The following is a 12,913-nucleotide window of genomic DNA, read 5'->3' as shown; positions in this document are numbered from 1 at the left end:
TTGCATAGAGGCACCAGGGTGTAGGATCTCTGTGCAGCCCTATCACGTCAGTGTTCTGAATGAGCATTGAAGTTCAGCCTGTTCTCCATAGAGAGGCTGCAGCTTCCTACAGACTCACTAATTGTGATTCAAGTGGTACTTCCATTTCCTCTCCCTCTGTGGCAGAGTAGTAAACCTCAGGTCATTTGCAGTGCTCCTAGATTTCAGGTTCTGAATTTCCTTTAGAGTCTTCCATTTTTTACTGACTTCAAAATTTCCTGTAAGATATTTTCAAGCCTCATCAGTCTTTCTAATTGTGGTTGCAAATAACAAAAAGGTACATGGCCGAAAATACTAAGATCTCAGGTTTTTTCCCACTTACTACTACTACTGCAGTGTTTTCCAAAATATATTTCTTGAGATATGAATACATTTTGTAGTGAAAAAGGATTCTGAAAGTACATTTTGGAATTAGTGGGCCAAACAACATTCAACAGGTGCATCTTTTGTTTTAATAGTTTCTCACGTGCCCCTGTGAATCTCGCTAAAGAGTGCATGGTGTTTAGCAGTTCTCAGACATTTATCCTTGTGCAGCTAGGGTTCTTTGGGAAGCCCTGAACTGTGCTCTGTTTATCTCACTCCTTTCCAGTCCAGCTTCACCAGTGTTACCGGAGTGATTTTTTGGCTTTTATTAGTCTTTCTCAGCCCCTTTCAGACTGGTTGCTTGTCTTCTCACAGCTGTGAGAACCTCTGGGTCTTTTCTGCTGTTGACCATGTCCTTGCCTTGACACAGGATTCTCTGCCTCCTCCCTCCTCCTGTGAGATGTCTTCTGTTTAATTCATTGAAATTATTTGTTGGGCACGTGGTTTCTATGAGACTTTAAAGTGGAGACTGTTGATACAAAGTTGATTGAAGAAGTTATTGGGAATAGAGTTAAATTTTTATGTATATCTTTGTCTTTTTATCTCTAGTGTTCTTTTGAAGATGACAACATCCATTCCTTATTAAAGCCATTAGAACTGGAACTACAAAAGACAGTGCATACATACTGTGGAAAAATTTACAAAATATTTATCAAACAGCTGACAAAAAGCATACAAGACCGTTACGACAGACCGCCAAAAGAAAGGTGATTCGTGGTGACTGCTAAATCAAATGAATTAAAACAACAAAATATCAGAGACTATTGTGAAGGAATAGTCTTAGATGAAGTTTTCAGGAAGAAATTACTCATCTTCAGTATAATTTTTTTCCTGAAGAAGTTAAATGAGCTGTATTTTCATGTAATGAAGAACAAGTTGAAGTCTTGGACCTCAACAAGAAGATATTTTTGATCTCTGATGTTTTATAATGTTATCTGGTATCATTCCAGTATTGACAAAAATCTTATTGAATGGATATAGCCTACAGACTTGGGTTGACTCTTAACTCTCAAGTAGGTAAGAGCAGTAGGGATGTATGGATGGAGAAAATGTACCTCATACAAAGTGGAAACACTCAAACTGTGAGTATAGCAATAATCTTATGTCAGCACTAACCTCACTTTAAATGTGTGAGAAAAAAAAGTTGTTTACAGAAACAGGAAAGGTTCTGTTTCTAAAGAAATGTGATATAACTGATGTCACTATCGACAATCTGTGCGTGCCTTCATACATTTCATCTCTGTTTAAAATATTTTTGTGACAATCATGTTTAAAAGTGTTTTTAGTTTATATGTAAGCTGCACATTTACAACTGAGCTCTATAAGAAAAACAGTGAAAGTTTGGATTTTCTTTATGTGTATTTGTGAAATGTCGTGTTTTCATTTGTATGTGCTTAACTGTCTTGCCAAAAGTCAAATCTAAGATTATTAAGCAAGTATTTTAGGAAAATTTTTTTATCACTTTAAATGAAAAATTTCAGCTTTACTGGGCATTCTGGAAGCAATAAATAGGCAGATAATAAAGTGAGAACCTAACAAGTATACTTACGTGATGGTGGAAAATGTGGTGGACCAAAATACGGAAGCTATGTCTTCTGTGAGCAGTGATTAATTACAGTTACAGTGGAGCAGGAAAAAGCGGTCCATTGAAACCTTTTCCCTTCTACCTCAAAGTGGCTTTGCAAAATATCTTTGAAGAAGCAAATATACATATACAACCTTAATTTAAGTACATTAGAAAACTTTCATGGATGATTTGGCTTAAGATTGTCACATCTGACTGTAGAAAAAACAGTTTTGATTTGGTTAATGTGCATGTCCTCCTTTTTTTTGAATGTCACTTGAGACAGCTATGTTTTTTATCTTACAGTAAGAAAAATATTACTTTTCTTAGTGTTTTTGACCTTTAACTGATATAACTATAGATTCTGAGTACTTAGCATGTACTGTGCTGGGGCACATGTCTCTTTACCAAGTACTATGAGGTTAACTTCTTTTTCTCCTTTTGATATTTTAATACTTAAATAGAGAAGAGAAAATCATGAAGGAAAACTGCCACTCTCTGGTCGTTTATGAAGTACCCAAAATAGTGGTGACTGGCTTTATGAAGACACAGTGCCCCCTGTGGGGATGTGGGAGAAGAGCTGGCCTCTGGCGCGGTTCAGTCAGGGACAGATTGAGAAAGGAAGCTGTAAGAAAGACGAATCCGAATTTGACAACCAGCCCGGCTCTCAGGGCTGGGACAGAAGCATTTAGGGAATGCCACAGTGAACATGAGAACTCATGAACTTGTTGATTGTTGAGATTGAATTGGCTAAATAAAAAATGGGATCCCTAGAATTTTGAAATTTGGAGCAGATAGGATCATTTTTAATGGCCCTGGAGGAGCCCCTTGGCCGCCTGGCATATTAGGCTCTTGTGGGGACCTTGACGAGAATGGCCTGGGCTTCACCTTGGATGACCCTGGTATGCCGTATCCAGATGGGTCTGCACATTACACAGAAGTGGAGAGAACAGTACAGTGTGGGACTCCTTGTCCAGATTGAACATGTCAGTGTTTTACCACATTTGTGTTATCTGTCCCTTTTTCCTTTGCTGATGTATCTTAAAGAAAATGCCAGTCATCATGTTATTTCACCTGTATAAACACTTTGCTAACTGCAATGACATTGTACCCCCTTTGGCTTCAGTTAATATCAAAGGCACATTTCCCTTATGATAAGAGTGCAAAAATAAGTCACCTTATAATTCTATTTTTAACAAGCACCTCAGATGATTTTGGTGTCATTTAGTTTGGGAACCACTGGAAATCATTCTGCCAACTTGAAGGTTGAAGTTAGGACCACAGTTCTCAGCACAGTTGGTGGATTATAAATGTGATTCTGAAATGTTAGTGGAAGTACTTGGGGTTATTCACAAGATATGAGTTTATATTCTTAGGAGGTTTCTTAGGTTTAATTTTCTCAGTGAACAGACTCTTAGCCCCATGGGCTCTAGTATGATTGAGCCTGGGTAGAGTGTGTCCTAGTTTAACTGGACTGTGTGCTGTGGTGTCACACGTGTTGTGCCTTATTTATACCATCACACACTCTCCACTGTGGGGTCAGTTGGAAGGTTCTTCACTTGGTTTATTCAGTCCTGACCTAATTTTAGCATTTTACCATAAATTGGGTTATGGTGAAAACTCTCCACTGAGGGACTGTTTTTACCTAAAATTTAGGATATCACAGAAAGTCCTTAACAATATTAAAATGAATTTTCTGAATTTATCTTTAGATAAACTTTTTCCTTGAGAAGTTTCAAGAAATACAGTTTCTCAGCATTAGTGAGGTTAAATTCTAGAGCAGCTTAGAGAATGTTTTATATTTCTTTCCTTAAGACAGTATATATCTATGCAGTGTATTTGAATTATATATTCTTTGAGTCTATGTCTTAGAAAAATTTTGACCTCAGAATTATCTCTGGGCTACAGTGTTACCAAAGTGGAATGACTTTATAATGTAGTCAACCTTCATTTATATGAAGTTGCCATCTTAGAGGAAAAAACCTTTAGAAAATATATATTGTGATTTACATTTTAAGAAAATACATACTTTGGTTTTTTTCCCCCTGGGAAGAGTAGTTCATAATGTATATACAGCAACCTGGTTATCTCTGGATACTTCAGAGCCTGAAACAGTTTTACTGCTTCACTGCTCTCTCATTTTGCCTCAAGTCGAATGTTATTGGTATAAAGGAAAGAAAACCAAACTGAACTGGATCTACATTCTCCTCTTGGTTAGGGGGCCAGGGCATATCATTCACCTCTGTACCCTAAGTTTGCGAACAATCAGTGTGCCTTTCCTGCCTCACAAGACTCGGCAGTCATGGAGCTGTGAGACCCAGAAGAGAGAATGGGTTAGCTGCGTGGCTTGTCTCATGCCCCTCCAGCCTTGCTGCTGAAGTTCTGGGCTGCCCTGTTGCCTCCTGTACAGATCATTCTGTTTTAGACTGAATGTTTGCTGACGTACATTGTATCTCCAGTGTGAATTTGCTTAGCTTGTGTAAGGAAGAATTTTTAAGGAAGAGAAAGCAAAGAAAAGAATGATGTAAATGAATGATTAGAGGAAGAAGGGAAAGAGAGGAAGTGAGAAAAGTGAGGAAGGAGAAGGGAATAAGAGTGAGAATGGCCAAAGGCAGAGAAAGAGAAGAGTGGCTAAGAGTGGGGAATAGAGAAGGCAAGAGGGAGGGAAGTGGTGTGGGGACAGTCACTTGTGAAGCAGCAGCCCCCTAGCCTGTACTGCCGTCAGCTTGCCTTCCTCTGTTTCAGTTCATGGCCCTGCGGGGTCAGGCGTTCATGGAAGGGGCAGCCAGGCTACCTCTGTTGAATTTGTTTGTTTGATTTGTTGATAGTAGAGTCTTTCCCCAGTTACTCTGCTCACTGATCATTTAGTGCTATGATTCTACATTGTAGTTTTTTTTTTTCTTCTTTTTATATGTTGGATCCCAGTTGTGACCTAAGACCTGTGGAAACAGGATGACAAATATCTTCTTTTTTGACATCCTTTTAGTCCTCCCAGATAATGGATTATGCAGGACTGACCATATAGATCATACAGGAGGTTAGAGTGGAGGGCATAACCTTATTAAATCTGAAGGGGGCCCAGGAATCTATCTGGTTTTCCCAGATGATACTGATAGGAGGCCAGGTTTGGGAACCACTGCCCTGCCTTGAGTGGCAGTTTAAACCACACACCACATCCATTGATTCCTCAATAGGCATACTTCCAGGTGGAGTGTTAGGAAGGGATTCAAAAGAACAGGAGACAACAGGAGTACATTAAATGGGAAAACCTTAAAAGAGGGTAGTCAGTGTCTTCTTTTTCAGAAGTTTATATTGTAAGGAGTAAACATCTTAGTGTTAATCAGTAGCGATTTAGCAAGACCACTAATTTTTTTCTTTTACTTTTTGATTTTGTAAACAGAGAAGAAAAGTAGGAGCACACTGTGTCAGGAAAGGTGGGTGCACAGTGTGGCGGTGTAGGAACAGTTAGCAGTTTATTCAATGTAACTTCAAGTGTCTTAAAACAATTGCCTTATTGCATTTTAATCTTTAATAAAAGTAGATTAAATAATGATTAGTACTGTAACAGTTATCCTTTTATACATTGCCAAAGCAACCCTTTTTTGCCTATTAAAGCCTGGCTTAACTGTCCTGATGTTTGTTGTTTCTTGATTCATTGAACATGAAACGAGATTTTTAAAACTAAAGCAGGTGTAAAATGTGGTGCAAGAATTTTTTTAACTAAAAATGAATATGATGTTAATTTAGATATCTAGCAATTACAGAATTATGAGAACATGGAATAGCATGTTGAACTAGGCAATTTAAAACTGATTACAAATCAATGTCAGACTTACTTCTAAATAGAAAATATCTATTGTCACCTCATTTCTACCAATAATTCCAAATATCTAATGGGATTATTTTTTAAGAATTTTCTATAACTCCAGTTATCAAACAAAAGAGAGCCTTTGGAAGGATATGGAGAGAAGAAGGAAAATCTCTCTTACTTCTAATGCTGTGAATGCTATTTGGAATGTCTGGTCAGACTTTTTAATACAAACTGAACTGATGTGAAGCCTCTGATGATGTGTAGTTTACGTATACTGTCTGAATTTGTAAGCATATTCAAATATATAACAGCATGGTAAGTCCTTGTAAAAACTAAAGAGAACCCAACAGTGTACCTTCCATTTAAAATATAAGTGGACTTTGACTATGATGGAAAATAGCTGTTTTCAATCTGTGTATAAAATTTCTTCAGGGAATATTGGGGTGTTATGCAAAAATAATTCAGGTCTTGCAGCTTTGCTGTGGACTGTTGCATCCATTTCAAACTCAACAGAACACACGGGCACCACATTCACTGTCAGTATTTGAGGGCTGGGCCAGTGGCTTTTGATGGATGTTGTAACAGAAGATCTGTGAAGGAGATGGTGGTTTGCACCTGTTCCTGAAATCAGAAACTGGAAGGTGTTTCCATTTTTCACAAGTATTTGCATAACTGTGTTAATATTTTGAGTAGTAATGATTCTAAAGCTGCAAGAAGGCATTTTGCTGTACTGTGATACATAGCGATTACTACTCTTAAACTGCTTTTTACCTTAAAATATTATGATTTTAGGATAAATTGAATATCCTCCTCCAAGTAGTTTGTGTGTCTTGACATTTATTAAAGAGAAGGTGAGTGCAAGCTTATAGATTCAGATATAATGTGAGAATAATGGCAAGTTGCTTTGTTCTCTTTTGGGGGGAGTTCATATCATCTTTTTCACTCTGTGGTGTTATTAAATGAACATATACTCAATAAATGTCTGATTTCTTCAAATGATGTGTCTGAATTATTCTAGAAGGCTAATACCTGTTGATGTATGGCAAAAAACCATCACAATATTTTAAAGTAATTATCTTCCATTTAAATAATTTTTTTAAAGTAATTTTGAAATCATTAGGCTTGGGAAACTTGATAACTAAAAGTTCAGGCAGATGGCAGTTCCTGGATTGACTAATTCAGCAACTGGACAATGTCATTGGAGACCTAGGTACCTTCTGTCTTTACATTACTGTTCTCACCGTGTGAGCTAGTTTTCCCCCCGTGGTCCCCAAATGACAGCCAGCATTCTGGGTCCCAAATGACAACCAGAGGCAAAAATACATCTTTTTATAAGAGGAAGGTGCCACCTGTCCCCATTCACTTGCCCTCATAGCCATAGCAGTGGCTGTCTGTGTCCAAAACAATTACTTTTCAAAGAGAATGAAACTTGAACGGTTCGCTCAGATTTTGATTTGCCACAAACTTAAACATAGCCTCCCCTTGAAAAATGGCTACTCACAGGAAGGGAAAAGGAAGTAACATCAGGGTTCTGTTAGAAGTCTGTGGGGTAGAGGGGTAGATAATAGACCTACATGATTTTACTGGCCCAAGTATTTCTTAAAACTTCCCAAAGGATCAAATTTCAGATCTAGAGAAGAGCACTTTTCCTGTGCCAGAGTGTAATTGTGCTTTAATCGGTCTCCGTAATGTTATGATCCAATAGTTCTCAGGTTTTTACGTATTTTATTATTTATACTATGATTTTCTGGTCACAAATGATAGCATAAGCATAAGGGTTTTAAAAGATACTGAGGTGATGAGTACTTACAAGAGAGTTAAAATCAACTATCTTTTGTTTTAAATCATATATGTTACACAATGTCCTTTTTGAAAAAAATTCAAACAGTACAGAAGAATTAAAAGTATACGAAGTAAAAAAAAGACTCCTAACAAGCCACCCCTGAGAACATTTAGTGTGTATCCTCCCTGTCTTGTTCTGCACATTTACACATGAGGCACGCACACTGGGTTTGCTGCTACAGTGTCTGACAGCTTGCCTCATTTCAGATTATACATTATAATATCTTGCCTTGATACATTAGACCCACCTCATTTTTAGCTACTTATTATGTAATAATAGTATACTTAAGTAGAGATTAGCCTGTGGACTTATGAAGTATGAAACCAAAAGTAATGAGTTTTAACTTGTTAGGGGAAGTAGTCATTAACTACTTTTACCATTTTTCTAGTTGTGATTTAAGTGCATTAAGTGGAAAGTTTTTGTAAAATAAATAATTTGTAATATACAATAGATAATATAATCAAAGTAAGTAATAGTTACATCTTTGTGAGACTGACATGTCTAAGTACTGTTACTTCGGGGTTATTCTTATACCTTTCCATTCTTTCTTAAAAAGACATTTTGAATAGTAAAGTTTTAAAAAATTTGTGAAAATTAACAAAATTTAACCATCAATTTTACTTATGCTTTATCTACTGTTCTTTAGCATTTAAAATATTTTAATAGGGTCACTTAACAGGTTAAAAGAGGTTTTTAATCTGTTAGAACAGTGTTGTCTGAAAAATATAATACAAGCATGTATATAATTAGGTTTTCTAGTAGCCACATTAAAAGCAGTAAAAAGCACTTGCTACTAATTTTAATAATACATTTTGCTTAAGTATATCCAAAATTTTATCATCTGGGCATGTAGTAAATATAAAAATATTTAGTGAGATCATATTTTTTCCATAGTGTACTAATAAGCATGTGCTTATCGCACACAGCACATCTCAGTTCAGCTTTGTCACGTTTTAAGTGGCCACTTGTGGCTCGTGGTTAATGTATTGGACAGCACAACTCTACTAGAGTGTAAACTCTGGAGGCAAAAGTCATTTCTTTTTTCAAGCAGTGTCTGTTACCATGACTATACATGGTAGACACAGATTTGCTCAATATATTTTAATTGAGAGATGTTTTATAAAACTTTGGAGGTGTTTTGTAAATTGGTATGAGTTTGAACTCTGACCATTTTATTTTTAAAGACAAGAAATAAAATTCTATTTCCCCAAAATGTATACCCTCATGGATAGTGAGGGAAGTTAAACCAGAAGAGGTGAAAAAATTTTAGTCTAATTAAAGTGTGTATGTCTGAGATAATGAGAGGAAGCTCAGTGCTAGCAAGGTTGTGGTGTCTACTGCACAGAACTTCAGGTGACAGTGTGAGGTCATATGATTCACATACCCTCCTGGTCCACTTTTTGGATCATTGATTATTCATGCACACATATTAATCTCAAATCTGTATAAACCTGAATGTGCTCTGGTAGATTCTGGCTTTCCTATGTTACTATGCTGCTGCTGCTAAGTCACTTCAGTCGTGTCCGATTCTGTGTGACCCCATAGACAGCAGCCCACCAGGCTCCCCTGTCCCTGGGATTCTCCAGGCAAGAACACTGGAGTGGGTTGCCATTTCCTTCTCCAATGCATGAAAGTGAAAAGTGAAAGTGAAGTCGCTCAGTCGTGTCTGAACCTCAGCGACCCCATGGACTGCAGCCTTCCAGGCTCCTCCGTCCATGGGATTTTCCAGGCAAGAGTACTGGAGTGGGGTGCCATTGCCTTATACCTCCCGTCTAAAGCCAGTTCTTTGACTTTGCACTGGATTTGTCATGAGGCTGCTGTTAGCATGTGCGGTGGTGAAAGGTACCCGCTCTGCCAACTGTCACCCTTGCATTGGTGCTCGCGGCAGAGTGCGGAGGGAGATGGATCACTGCCTTCTCCCTGGGGCCCTCCTGGCGGCCTGTAGTTCATAGGGATGCAGTCAGACACAGCTGAAGCGACTTAGCACGTGTGCCCACCTCTCTCCTACTCATCTCTGAATTTGCTTTTATATTTTAAATTTCTGGTGTTTTCTTTCATAGCATCTTGTACTCATTTTAAAAATGCACTCTTTTCTTTTTTCTCCCCAAGGATGTTAATGATTTTGCATTATTCCAATCACAGAGTTTCTTTCTATTCTTTGTTTTGGTCTGCCTCTAATGTTGGATGTCTGGTGATTGTAGTTAATATTAAAAGTGCCTAAGAGCGGAGTGGAAGCTCTGTGTGGGTGGGATTTATTATCTGATGGATTTTACTATAGGATAATCTATGCTGTTTTATTGGGAACTCTTGATTCTTTCAGTATCTATAGGTCTTTTTCTTGGGCTGCTCAGATGCCTCAGAAAGGAGACCAAGTTTATGTGGTTTGAGCCTGCATTCAATTATGAGAACTAAGGAGGGGAAGGGGGCTGTTAGCTATCATTTAATTCACCTCCCCCCCCTTTTTTTTTTGGTAACGTCAATTGAGGCTAATGTATCCAAAGTCAGAGATTTTTATTTTTTAAAAAAATTCAAGCTCTTTAGCCAGTTAAACTCCAGTCTCTGTCTTCGTGGAGGAATGGTACTCACTGCACAGAGGTGCAGGGTGGGGGGAGGTTGGGGGGCTGTCTAGCAGCTGCAGCTAGCTCTCATTTGTTGAGGTCACCAGTGCCCCTACCTTCAGTAGAAACTTGTCCTCCAGTTCCTGATATTTCTCCAGGAGTCTGATTCAAGTGGCTTATTCCTGTGCTTTCCCCATTTCCTGCTTGTGCTGTGTGCTAAGTTGCTTCAGTCGTGTCTGACTTTGTGACCCGCCAGGCTCATCTGTCCATGGGATTCTCCAGGCAAGAATACTGGAGTGGGTTGCCATGCCCTTCTCCAGGGAATCTTCCCAACCCAGGGAACAAACCTGTGTCTCCTGTGTATCCTGCGCTACTGGCGAATTCTTTGCTGCTGAAACCACTAGGGAAGCCCATTTCCTGCTTACATTTCAGCAAAGAAAATAAATGGTCAGCAACTCCTTGTCCCTTTACTTTTCAGCTTTCAATTTTTTTTGTTGCTGCTTTCATCTCCTGTCTTGTTTTCTTTGCCCGTGTGGATGTATGCTTCTGTTTTGCTATCATTTTGGTGGAATTTAGTGAAGACACAAAGGTAAATATGTGAGTTCAATTCACTGTGTTTAATTAGGCAATTTGTTGTATTTTAGCCATGAGCTGTTGCAGGATCTTAGTTCCTCAACCAGGGATCGAACCTGTGTCTTATGCTGCAGTGGAAGCATGGAGTCCTAATCATTGGATCACTAGGGACGTCCCAACATGAAGAGCTTTTAAAAAAAAATTGTTTATTTGTGTCTGTGCTGGGTCTTTGTTGCTGCATGGCCTTTTTTCCAGTTGTGAGCCGGGGCTGTTCTAGTTGCGGTGGGTACAGGGCTTCTAATTGCAGTGGCTTCTCGTGTTGCAGAGCGCAGGCGCCAGGGCAAGCAGGCTTCAGCATTTGTGGCGTGTGGACTCAGTAGCTGTGGGACTTGGGCCCTAGAGCACAGGCTCAGTCCTTGCAGTGCATGGGCTTAGTTGCCATGCATCATATAGGACCCTTCCGGATCAGGGATTGAACCTCTGTCTCCTGCACTGGCAGGTGGATTATTTACCATTGAGCCACCAGGAAAGCCTGAATGAAGAGTTCTGTTCTTGAAACTCCAACATGAAGAGTTTTGATTTTCTTTTCTATCTATGCTTCTAACTTTATACATTTCTAATGGCCCTAATTACATGTGAAAGACTCATTTAGCTAAACTCTGGGTGTTTTAAGCTCTGTCTTCTTTCAGAAAGCTCCTTATTCCACCCGCACTTGAGTTTATTAAAGGAGCTAAGCTTTTTCTGAGATAGAGCACTAAGTATGATGCTCTTTGCTTTATATTTATTATCATGAAATCTTTATGACAGTTGTAGGAGTGAGATAGTACTATCTGCACTTTTTAAGTGGAGCAAATGAGAGGCATAGTGTGTTACTGGCCTAAGGCAAAAACAACTTTTAAGTGGCAAAAGCAGACTTCAATGCTCTTATTCTTTTTTTTTTAGCATTGTTTTTATTTTCTTTATTTGTTATAAATGAAACAAAGATGAGTATTTTTAATGATAAAAGGTACAATTCACAAAGAAAATAGGAACCATAAACCGTTAGACACCTAACAACAAAGGAAAGATACATAAAGCAAAAAGCAGAAGAAATATAAGGGAAAAGAAAAAAAATATAATCATAGTGAGACATACCAACATTTCTCTGAGAATGTTTTATCAAGTGGAGAAAAAATAAGAACAGGAGCATCTTGAATTATATCATTAATAATTTAAATATAATAGATTTATATTTAATTCATTTGTATTAATCTTATGTCCTACACAAATATATTTAAAACTTTGTATCACGTTGTGATTAGACATTTAGAAAAACTGACAAAAAGATAAACAAACATTACTAAATTTCAAAAAATTATTTTTTTGTGTGTGATTCATTTACACATATACACATATATTATTTTTAAAATTATTTTCCATTATAGGTTATTACAAGATATTGAGTATAATTCCTTATACTATACAGTGAACCTTTGTTGCTTCTTGCATATCTATTTTTTTTAATTAGAAATCTAACATTCTATTCATACTAAGTCAAACAAGTGAAATCAAAATGTCATAAGTTTTTTAGGCAAAAATTCATAAGTTTTCTAAAACATATATATTATACTGGAGTGGGATGCCATTGCCTTCTCTATTATACATATTTATATATATGTATACAAAAGCTTTTCTACTATGCTTGATAAAGGCTTGAGAAAGAACATCAGAAAAAAAGGAGATGGAGAAATTGAAAACATAAATGAAATGGGAGCACAGAATATGAAATAGAAAAAGTGAATCAAACTAGACAAAAGTAAAAGATCCTAATATACTCCAGTTGTTTTTAAACATGCTGTTCATTAGAAACATATCTGGATCTCTGGTGAATAAAAGCAATACCTGGGCATTTGTATTTTTCAAAAAATTCCAAGATAATTCTGATATACACCTGGATTTTAAAAAGTGATTACAGGATTTTCTATTAAATGGTAATTTTGGTGATATAGAATTCTTTTATTTTCCTGTTGACCAATCGTGATGCAATGGTATTAAGTGAGTAATAGTTAAATAATCACAATAGTAAAAGATGTTTATCAGTTTTTACAATCAATAGCCAGACCAAAATAAAAGATAATTACAATTGCAAGTCATAATGGAAACATGATTAACCTAACAATATA

General features: G+C 37.3%; 1 protein-coding gene across 2 annotated transcripts in view; it reads left to right on the top strand.

Moving 5' to 3' along the window:
• GXYLT1 (glucoside xylosyltransferase 1) overlaps positions 1-5,596 on the top strand; it is a 49,510-nt gene extending 43,914 nt beyond the window's left edge. For both annotated transcript variants that reach the window (XM_055580877.1, XM_055580868.1), the window contains one exon: positions 952-5,596. In XM_055580877.1, the coding sequence (XP_055436852.1) occupies positions 952-1,113 (162 nt within the window). In that variant the 3' untranslated portion in view covers positions 1,114-5,596. The remainder of the gene's footprint in view (positions 1-951) is intronic.
• Positions 5,597-12,913: the final 7,317 nt, after the last annotated feature.

Source organism: Bubalus kerabau, chromosome 1 (assembly GCF_029407905.1).
Source record: "Bubalus kerabau isolate K-KA32 ecotype Philippines breed swamp buffalo chromosome 1, PCC_UOA_SB_1v2, whole genome shotgun sequence".
NCBI classification, from domain to species: domain Eukaryota; kingdom Metazoa; phylum Chordata; class Mammalia; order Artiodactyla; family Bovidae; genus Bubalus; species Bubalus kerabau.
This window is presented reverse-complemented; position numbering and strand designations above follow the sequence as displayed.